Source organism: Cibotium barometz, chromosome 38 (assembly GCF_041138505.1).
Source record: "Cibotium barometz isolate CiBa-2024 chromosome 38, ASM4113850v1, whole genome shotgun sequence".
NCBI lineage: Eukaryota > Viridiplantae > Streptophyta > Polypodiopsida > Cyatheales > Cibotiaceae > Cibotium > Cibotium barometz.
This window is the reverse complement of record NC_141083.1, coordinates 17,462,235-17,473,514: the sequence shown is the minus strand read 5'-3', so window position 1 is coordinate 17,473,514 and position 11,280 is coordinate 17,462,235. Positions and strand designations below refer to the sequence as shown.

The 11,280-nt window shown below is 36.6% G+C and overlaps 1 protein-coding gene across 1 annotated transcript; it reads right to left on the bottom strand.

The window, feature by feature from the left end:
• Positions 1–1,743: 1,743 nt before the first annotated feature.
• On the bottom strand, positions 1,744–2,677 carry LOC147616399 (cypmaclein-like). Its single transcript, XM_086777071.1, has 3 exons — positions 2,549–2,677; positions 2,357–2,426; positions 1,744–2,128 (listed from the first exon to the last, which is right to left on the bottom strand). The coding sequence occupies exons 1-3, from the start codon at positions 2,603–2,605 to the stop codon at positions 1,947–1,949; spliced, it is 309 nt and encodes a 102-aa protein (XP_086633197.1). The 5' UTR covers positions 2,606–2,677; the 3' UTR covers positions 1,744–1,946.
• Positions 2,678–11,280: the final 8,603 nt, after the last annotated feature.

The following is an 11,280-nucleotide window of genomic DNA, read 5'->3' as shown; positions in this document are numbered from 1 at the left end:
TTGATGTGTTCATTGAAGTTCTTACTAAAGTTTATTCTCAAATTTTTCATTCATGTGTATAACATGACTTGGCATAATTATTGCTACTTGTTGTTGACTACATTGCATGTACCTAGACATTTTATTATTTTTAGAAAATTAATACATGCCTTTAAGAATCTCTCTCTCTCTCTCTCTCTCTCTCTCTCTCTCTCTCTCTCTCTCTCTTTCCACACACAAAAAGTCACATATACACCCACTCTCTCTCATTCCCTCACCCACCTCATCTCTATGAAGTTGCAACTCTCTTGTTATTGCATTCTCTCCCTTTTTTGCATTAAGAAGTTTTTTTAGTAGATGTGGTAATAGAATAAGAGTGTGTCACTTTGGCCAACCAATGGTTACTTGGCTATTAGATACTACTTTTTTTAGCAAACAATGATACAACAACCTCACATTTCTCTAAGCTCTCTTTGTAGTATCATACCATATTGTAAGGTTTATTGCTTGCCACGATATCACAAGGTCTTACTGATTTCTTGAATGGATATTTTATCCTTTCAATTGGGTACATTTATCTATAACAACCCCTCATCATGCATTCTTAAGGGAAAAGATGACCATCAAAAAATTACAAGGTCTTACTAAATCTCTGAATGGATTTTTTATCCTTTCAATTAGGTAGATCTATTTAGAACAATCCTCATCATGCATTCTAGAGTGAACTAGGACCATCAAAAACCATATTCAAAGATCACCAAAATTGTATTCAAAGGTCTAATGGAATTTTGGATCAAAATATTACCCTTTCAAATGGGAAGATTTATTTAGAACAACCCATGTTGTGCATCCTTCAATAAACTTGCATCATGCATACTTTGGTGAATAAAGCAGCAAAGTATGTCTATAAAGAGAAACAATGAATGGATCATCAATGTAGTCCACACTTTGGGAACACTATGGGATTCAAAGGCATCTCAAGAGAATCTAAAAAGCTCACGTGATAAGCTCGTGAAAAAAAAACCCCCACACACACTTACTCTCTGTGTGTCTCTAGCAAATGCTCTAACAAATGCTCGCACAACCATACATGTATAGATGCATGCATGTACGTACATCCCTCTCCCTCTTCCTCTCTCTCTCATGCATGCTGATTTTGATTTTTATTGTAAATTGTCTTGGACGAGAGTGAAAGAGTTGACAATATTTGTGTTTGAGAAATTTCTTTCTAAAAGGTGTAAAAATCGAAAGGCAGAGTAGAAATGTCATACACAAGTATATAGCACATTAATGTGTGGGTCACCAATGGAAACGACATAGCATTACTTTTGAAATGCACAAAAAATCCATGCACAATGTGTTATATATATATATATATATATATATTTAATATCTTATTGGGATTTATATCCCAAACATTTGGTGTTTAAGGTATCTTAGGTTACATGTTCTTTTGTATGATGGATACAAGTTTTTGTCTTCTCTTCGCATGTATGTGTAATACCTCAAAAAATGGCATGTGCACACGCACTCATCTATTATGCATGAATGTTTACGTGATGCATCTATGTATGTGTGCATGTACATGTTGTACATGTGTATTGTACATATGCATGTATTGTAGACGCAAACCGCATGTAGAGTGCTTTACACCGTCAACAATCGATCCATGAGAGGCGGGTCTAGGGTGCTCGTAGGCTACAAGGAGGATGAATTGAGAGCACAAATAAAGTGGTGTAAAGTACAAGAAGACTTATTGTGAAATAAATATGAAAGGTATGCGTATCTTTATTATTAATCCACCTTCTTATAGCATGAACACACGACGAGAAGTGGTACTTGAATAAAGCATTAAAGAGAGTGTAAAACTACAAGGTTATGCAGAATCTTGTCACGATTGTGACAAGCACACGAGTGTGTTATTTTGTCGCACGAGTGTGTTATTTACCAAAGGTCGGCGAGGGGAGTTAAGGGCATTTGCCGGTGCCCTTGGAGTTTTTGAGGTTGGCGTAGCAAGGGCACGCCTCTCGGTTACCGGCCGTGCCGGGAGGCACGCAGTTGCATGTCTTGCAGCACACGTTACAGTCTTTGATGCAATACTTGGCTCGGCTAGCCGTGCTGCACCGATACGCACACTTGTTCGCACAATCTGCACGTGCAATCCAACTTAATTACGTACATGTATTAAGCAGGTAATCTTAACATACCATCCAATTATTTCATTCCTGCGTGTAAAAATTAATATAAAGGGCCGCGAGAAAAGCATAAATGAGTAGGATTGGCGTTGCATGCGCATGCTGTTGTATCAATAATACCACTACAATCCCACCAATATTGCTTAGCAAGTGTAGTAACAGAGGGTTAAGAGTAATCTCACCAATGCTTTGCAACAAATGCCTTCCTTTGATCAGCACAGAGGGTTCCTCTTGAGCAGAAACCACAAGCGCCTGCATAAAGCCACAATCCAACACTTGACCATTAGTATACAACTTGAGCACAGATTATTTGATATTTAGCAAGATAAAGCAGCTTAATTTGATGATAATAAGGGCTTGAGCTAAGCACAGACCATGCAGAGGAGCACGATAAGAACCATGGCAGCAGAAGACACTTTGTGGGGTGCCATGATAGTAGAATGGAAACAATATCGAGAGAGAGAGAGATGTACGAAATGTGGAAGGGTAAGGTATTTATAATGGAAATATGAGAAGGGCAAGGTATTTTTAATAGAAATTGGCCCTCAGAAAAAAAAAAAAAAAAGCTATTAGAAAACCAAGTAGAATTCACCCATTGCTTCTTCTCATTTCTGCCAAGTGGCCAATTGTTTTCAAAAGGTTGAATAATAATCAGAATTTGCAATATAGGTTTTGTGGATCAATTATTTTTCTGGTGGGAGAGGGATAATGACAGCTTCTAGAAATATTTCCCAGCCCACAGTGAGCTGTTGCGCAGTTCAAGCCAAATACGAGAAGGGTAAGGTATTTATAATGGAAATATGAGAAGGGCAAGGTATTTTTAATGGAAATTGGCCCTCAGATATTGGCAATATTTCCCAGCCCACAGTGAGCTGTTGCGCAGTTCAAGCCAGCTACGAAATCTTGTCCATTTAATTATCAACCCCCAGGCACACGAGTGCATGTGTAATGTTGTCTTAGAGTCTTAGATCCTTTTTTTTTCACAAAAAAGCATTTTTAATATAATAGTTTTCACGTCATAATTATCAAGCATGAAATGGCAGCCAGCAAACATCAATTTGATGAGCTGACCATGTCAGCTGCACAGAAAGAATCATGCCACGTCAGCCGCCAGCAAACCTAATACCAGGTCCAGGTGTCCCTTCTCACTTGTGCCAACAAGACACGCTTTTCCTCTTGGTCGTTCTTTTCAACACATATACTGACACGTTCAGCATGCGCTCCTGTCACGGAATATCCCATGTAGGAGCCACGTGGACGGTGGCATCTTGCTCCGTTGACTATAGTCTATCAGGTATAGTTCGCTTGGGCACAATTTATATGATACATAAGTTGCCTTGAAATTCAATGAACTACTCTAAATCATGGATATATGTTTAGTGGAAAAATAGATTTTCATTTAGTTTCTAGTGGTTAGGCCCAAAGGGAGACATTTGAATCCATAATAAAATTTCTATGTATAACTAGATAATGGAGTAGAAGAGGAGGATCCATTCAATAATGGGTTAGATGAGGAGGATCCATCTAGATTAGATGAGGAGGAACCATCTAGATAATGAGGTAGATGAGGAGGATCCGTCTATTTATGTATGTACAAATCAGCTTGTATTTTATATCCATGGTGGGTTTTGCAAATGGGTGGAAGCATGATAACGTGCTATGATTTTTAAGGTTTTTAGCTGTGCTTTTTAGTAAGTGCTAACATAAAAAATGGGCATGTGGTAAATTTTTCGGAGATTATACATAAAGATTCTCTTCTATCAAGAGCTTTCCAATTATGTGTAGCATGATAGGAAAATTTGCATTGTGGGTCATCTTTGGATCCAAAAATCATTTTAAAAAGTCATGCTAACTAGCGTTGTCTCTCGGACACAAAAAAGTGTAGCACGTTAACATGCTTCCACCCAAATGCAAGAGAAGATAAAAAATCATGGAATGAAGTGCTGTGGGATTATTTAATTCCTATTCACCTTATTTTAAATCAGAGAGGATAAATGAGTATTTCAATTATGATAGATTATTAGCATGATTGAGGGTGTTGATATACGACCAAGGATTACTCATAAACTCATTCTTCCTTGTTAAGTGTTGCACGTTAACATGCTTCCACCCCAATGGAAGAGAAGGTGAAAAATCATGGAATGAACTGCTGTGGGATTATTTAATTCCTATTCACCTTATTTTAAATTAGAGAGGATAAATGAGTATTTCAATATTATGACAGATTATTAGCATGATTGAGGGTGTTGATACGACCAAGGATTACTCATAAACTCATTCTTCCTTGTAAAGTACTGCATGTATTCTAGATTGGAAGCAACTTAAAGACCGAATTATTGTTGGATCCTTGCATACTCACATATAAAGGAAGCGATCCTATAGTTGTAAGCTTTTCAATGATCATGTGATCCAAAATTGTGTTTGTCAATAGCAAGAGACAAGGAAATGAACTTCAATGTTAATTCCTTATGGCCTATGCCCAAAAGGGGAAGTTTTTAAAATATAGATACATCTGTAATAAGAAAATCCAAGATTGGACATGCTTATAAGAAAGGGATTCTTTTGGCTAGACATAGACAATGTCTTTATTATCAAAGCATAGAACACTATTGCGTGTCGATTATGTGATATCACTAGCTTAAAAGAAACATCCAATAGATTCCGCTAAAAAATGCCAAATTTTAACAAGATTTCAAAACTGTCTTACTCAAGAGTAGAGTGTTTCCAAAAAACGATAGGAAAAGTGGCCTTTTAACATACAAAAATTTTGTTCTTCCTAAAAAACACCGAGATATTCAATAAATTTTGGTATTTAAAATGTGCAACTACATAACATAGAAAATCATTAGTATTCCTATTGTTCCAAATTCTTAGTAAATAGTACATCAAGTCCATTTAGATATAGAAATCTTGTTCCATTCGAGTTGAAGCTTCAAGTTAATATTGAGCATCAACTTAAAGCTTGGACTTGATGTTGAGCATTAACTTAAAACCAAGTACTTGTGGCAATTTCAAGGTCAAGCTCAAAGATGTCATAGACCCCAACAAGCAATGGAAAGGTAGAATCATAGAGTTCAAGAGACGCACAAATGGTATGAGTACAATAACAGAGGCTTTCATTCAACATGTTTATATGCACAAAGAGATTCGAGTGCATCATGATAACTTCAGTGTGAAAGACATAAGCCTAACATTAAGTTTATATCTCTGTGCTTTGTGTCCTTGTGCTTTGAGTCCATGCACTCTGCATGTTTTAATACAAGCATATTTGTTCTTGCAGCTTTATATCCATCCACTCTGCATGAATGGCAGAATGTAGAATGTTTTAGTGGAAAGCTAAATGTTTTACATGCAGAGATAGGTGCCTTGATCTATGACAACAAGAGTGCAAGTGAATTGGCATCTCAGAATGCTTACTTTTATGATTCAGTGTATGATGTGGAGAGACATAGTTTGGAGTATATTCCACTACCACCGTTGTCTAGCCAGGAATGGTATAATCCCAGCTTAGACATGTCAGAAGCATGTAGGGTAAAGATAAAAATTGATGTTCATGTTACCATGAAACCATCCACAGGATCTAGAGATGTGCATCTAAGTTGGTTTGTACCATTTGGTTTGTTTGCACATTTGTTTGGATCCTATGAAGTAGTTAAGAAACTAAGATTACTTATCAATGCAAGTGCCAATCTGAGTATTGGATGACTCAGTTACTGGGTGAGTCATGGCATCTCAAGAGAACTCACCACGATGATATCATTGAGTGTAAAATTACTGTGTTAGATGTTACCTTTGGGTAAGATTGTAGAATTACTATGTTTGTTGATTGTTGATGGTTTTTATTCATAAGTACTTCATTGCAAGACACTGATTGTTGAATTTATGTTTTTATGTTGGTTGTTTATTTTTTATTTGAACAAGTACTTCATTGCAAGACAAACTTTGTGCATTCACTTCAAGTATAGGAGGTGGCGACTTCTACGAGAGGGGAGTGGCTCCGCTTGGACCAAGACATGCGAGATGGCACACATTCAGCACTCATTGATGTGTGAATATTCTTTGGGAGGGTCATGACCCTTTTAACGTTAATGTAGAAAGTCATTGGCCCTTTAGTTTTCTGAGGCAGGAAATCCAACTCATGTCCAATGATCCCCCTTGTAATCTTTAGTTTAAGTTGGATGGTAGGAAGGTTGGGAGTTGAAGTGAACATTGCAAAACATGCAAGCAGTGTGTTGCTCCACACATCCTTGAAATTGTAGAGTCCATGTAATTCTTATTCTTTCAAGTGAATACTAAAAACTATTTCTCTAAAAGTGTTATAAATTTAATTTTATTCAATTTTCATAAATTTTAGTGGTTTTTTTAAGTCTACTGTGTTTTGAACCCATGAAAATAAAGATAAGTATAAACAAGTACAATTGTAAATATAAGTATAAATATATATTTAAGTGTAAACAATAATATAATTAATTATCCTAGAAATATAAATATGATATATGATTTCTTATATTTTAATGAAGTGTCATTAATTTTAAGTCTATGAGTATAAGTATAAAAATAAATATAACTTTAAGTATATATTTAAGTGTAAATAATAATATAAGTAACTTTGTAACTAATAAAATATAATAATAATAATATGTAACAAGAAAAAGAAGTATGATTTATTATTTATTATATTTTAAGTGTCCTTTATTTACTAAAGTATAAACATAAGGTATTAAAATAAATATAAGTTTATAGATATTTTAAGTAAAATAATAAACATAAGTATAAATTACATCCATCCAGTCTTACGAGACCCAAAGTCATGACCCACCACTAGCTTCATTGAGTGCCATCACCTTCTCATGAGTTTTAATGAAATAAATATTACTCCATTAAAATTTTAATAAAATATATATTACTTTATTAAAGTTTTAATGAAATAATATATAAACTTATATTTATAAGTACAAGTAGGGGTTATTTTCATTCACTTCTATTGCATTCTCTATCTCTCACTTTCTATCCACCTTGCTTGTTGCTCCCTTTATGCCTTCACCATGGCTTCTCATCATGATGCGTTCGCACAGTGGATGAGTGAAACCTGTTTACGGTCAGATGTGGGACCAGATTTACCCTAGGTTTTGTCAGAGTGTTGAGCTAGAGAATATATTTAGGACTCTAGAGCCCGATAGCTCAGTGCTTGCATTTTTTTTACGCGAGATGTGATGATATCACATTTTTTATTCCTGGCTCCACTGCTCGGTGGATACCCCTAGAGTTCCTCTTCTCCAATGAAGAGTGGTGACAACCATAGAAAGGTTGTGCAAAGAGCACTTGCACATGTTTCCCCCCCCCTTTCCGATCTACCTATGTGCCTCTCACTTTTGAGGAGGCAAACCTGCTTGATCTCATCGAGTGGGATATTGCCTTTGCTATTTATATATTATGGTCTGATTTTGAAGAGGAGAATGATGAGGATCTAGTGGTGCCTGCAACCGGAATCTTATTCTAGGAATTGATTGTGGAAAGTAGAGAATTAATTCAATCATAAAAACCATTGCTTGTAAGCTTCAACTAAATCAAATCAATTGAAAAATTAAAATACTTAAACAAAAATACTTAGCTCCAAAAAGACCATATTGGGTGCAATCTTCCCCCCTCTTGTGCGTGGCCTCTCCCCACACAAGAGTATTTCTTTATTAGCTTTCCTTTTCACCAAAATTAGGCCATAGCCCCCAAAATACAAGATGTGCTTTTTAGAGAGCACGACACTCTTCTTTAACAAAAATAGAGTGTCAAATTGGGACTAGGGTAAATCCATAGGCTTTAATAAATTTCACAAAAATAAATGTATCTTTCCTAAAGTTCAAAATGGAAAAATCATTTAATAAGATTACAAGCTACTATGCTTGCCAAAAATGAAATGTGATGATCCAAGACATTTCTTCCAAAGTAAACTCTTCAACAGCTTAAGCTTGCAGAGCAAAATTATAGCACTTATGACAAGGAATTAGCAGCAGTAGTGCATGCTTTGAAGATCTGGAAGCATTACCTAATGGGCTCTGAATTTCTTATCAAGACAGACCAACAAAGCATTAGGCATTTGCTTACGCAAACTCTTATTTCAGATAGGCATATCAAATGGGCAGCTTTCATTCAAAGTTTCCAACCTATGATTCAATATCAACCTGGAAAAGAAAATGTTGTTGCCGATGCTTTGAGTCGAAGACCAAATATCAACAACATTTCTATAATTGAAAGTGAACCATTTGTCCTTATGAAAGAAACTTACGAAGTTGATCCAGATTTTTCTCAAATATGGATTAAATTGCGTGAAAACAATTGGACACCTCAAGGAAGTTATTCTCATAATGATGGCTATCTTTTCTTTGAGAAAAGATTGTGTGTTACTCAACCTTACAGACAGCTTGTCTTGGAAGAGATGCACCAACCACCATTTGTGGGACATAGAGGAGTTTCCGCAACACTCCAAGTAGTTTCTCGAGAATTCTATTGGCCTCATTTGAAGAATGATGTAGCTAAGTTTGTCACTGAATGTAACATTTGCCAAACAATTAAAAGCTACAAAGGCAAAGCTTTAGGATTGCTTATGCCTCTACCTATTCCTGATAGACCATGGGAACAAGTGTCTATGGATTTCATTACTAGCTTCCCTACTACTTCCAGTCACCATGACATGATTTGGACAATAGTGGACAGATTTAGTAAGCAAGCCTATTTCATTCCATGCAAAAAGACTCAGCAAAAGCCGCGAACATATTTGTTAAGCAAATTTTTGTTCATCATGGTCTACCCAAAGTGATAGTTTCTGACAGAGATTCTAAATTTTGTAGTCACTTTTGGGTTTCTCTTTTCTCAAACTTAGGCACTAAGTTAGATTTTTCCACGGCATTCCATCCGGAATCGAATGGACAAACCAAAGTTACAAATAGCACTATCTTAGATATGCTTAGAGCCTATGTTTCCCAGCAACCTAGTGCATGGGATAAGTACATACACCTACTCCAATTTGCTTATAATAATACTCCTCATACTGCTACTGGTCGAGTACCATTTGAGATTATCTATGGAAGAGCATTGCCTATTCCGGCTACTAGACTCTCTCATAAGATTGAAGCAGCCGACCAATATATTAGAGACTTTGATCGCATTCTATCTGAAGTGCGTGATTGTATTCAAAGAGCTCAAGAGAAGTATACATCTCAAGCAAATAGGAAGCGCAAAGATTTTTCATTTCAAGAAGGTGATTATGTACTTTTGAGAATTGAAAAGCGTCAATTAAAGAGTGTGGACAAATTCCTTGCAGTGAAGCTAGCGCCTAGATATTATGGGCCATTTAAAATCCTTTAAAAGATTAATGATGTGGCCTATAGACTAGAGCTTCCATCTAATTGGAATATCCACAATTCTTTTCATATCCATCTCTTAAAACCTTTTCGAGGAACACTTCCTACTCACCCAACATATGAGGAACCACCTCTTATTGAAGGAGAGGAAGAAGTCTTAGTTCCTTATGCAATCATTGACCAAGAGATAACAACAACAAGGACAGGTAATCAATACTTCAAGTATCTTTTGACTTTTAAGAATCATCCACAAGAAGATGCTAAATGGATGCCTGAGAAATTTTTCCGAGTTTACCCTGAAATTCTTCATTCTTTTCAAACCCAGCAAATCCGCAATTGAGGACAATTGCAAACTCAAGCAAGAGGGATGTCATGAGAATATATTTTAAGTCCTCTAGAAAAATATTATTTATCCCCTCTTGAGTAATTTGGAGATGCCTAGATTACTCTTGCGTCATGCCGGCTAGGTTAATATCGTGGGTGACACCACTATAAATATTAATACGTGCGGTATATGACGTATGTTTGAGGCCACCTATGATTATTTCAGTTAGGTTTGTATGGCAGGGTGATTCCTGGGGTACTTACGCCTGGTAGTCATGAGTTGGTGATGATTTGTGCCTGTTTAATATTTGTGGGATTAATTTAATAATTAATTGGGCTTATATTTTCAGGTGATGAAGACTATGGGAATTGAAGAGTTTACTTTGGAAGAAATGTCTTGGATCATCACATTTCATTTTTGGCAAGCATAGTAGCTTGTAATCCTATTAAATGATTTTTCCATTTTGAACTTCAGGAAAGATACATTTATTTTTGTGGAATTTATTAAAGCCTATGGCTTTACCCTAGTCCCAATTTTACACTCTATTTTTGTTAAAGAAGAGTGCCGTGCTCTCTAAAAAGCACATCTTGTATTTTGGGGGCTATGGCCTAATTTTGGTGAAAAGGAAAGCTAATAAAGAAATACTCTTGTGTGGGGAGAGGCCACGCACAAGAGGGGGGAAGATTGCACCCAATATGGTCTTTTTGGAGCTAAGTATTTTTGTTTAAGTATTTTAATTTTTCAATTGATTTGATTTAGTTGAAGCTTACAAGCAATGGTTTTTATGATTGAATTAATTCTCTACTTTCCACAATCAATTCCTAGAATAAGATTCCGGTTGCAGTGCCTCTTCTCACCTATGAAGAGAAGGAGCCAGAGGAGACAATCCTGGGCAAGCAATAAGAGGAGGCATGTAGCTTGTCTTTGGACTTGTTGACTATCCACCAAGAGGCAGCCCATCCTACTGAGAATGCAAAACTTGCATCATTGAGTGCCATCACTATAGATGGTTTGAGTACTTGCTCATGCAAGATGTCCTTGAGGTCTTGGATTTGAGGGAGGAAGAGCTCTACTGCCACCTTGTCCGGGATGTTTAGGTACCCCATGGAGAAAGCTGAGGACCTGTTCCCTGAAGATATTGATGATGATCTGTTAGAAGGTGGTCGGAGCATTGCACATCCCAAAGGACATCTTGTTGTAGGTTTAGGTACCCCATGGTGTGGCAAAAGCTGACTTGGGGTGGTTGTGCAAGTGGATGGCGAGTTGGTTGTACCCACTAAAGCCATCCATAAAGTTGTACAAGGATCCCCACAACATCTTTTGGACTCACAAACTGACCCTCTAAGGGCTTTCTCTCTCTTAGAGGGTCTGTTTGTGAGGGATGATCTTGTTGTAGGTTTAGGTACCCCATGGAGAAAGCTGAGGA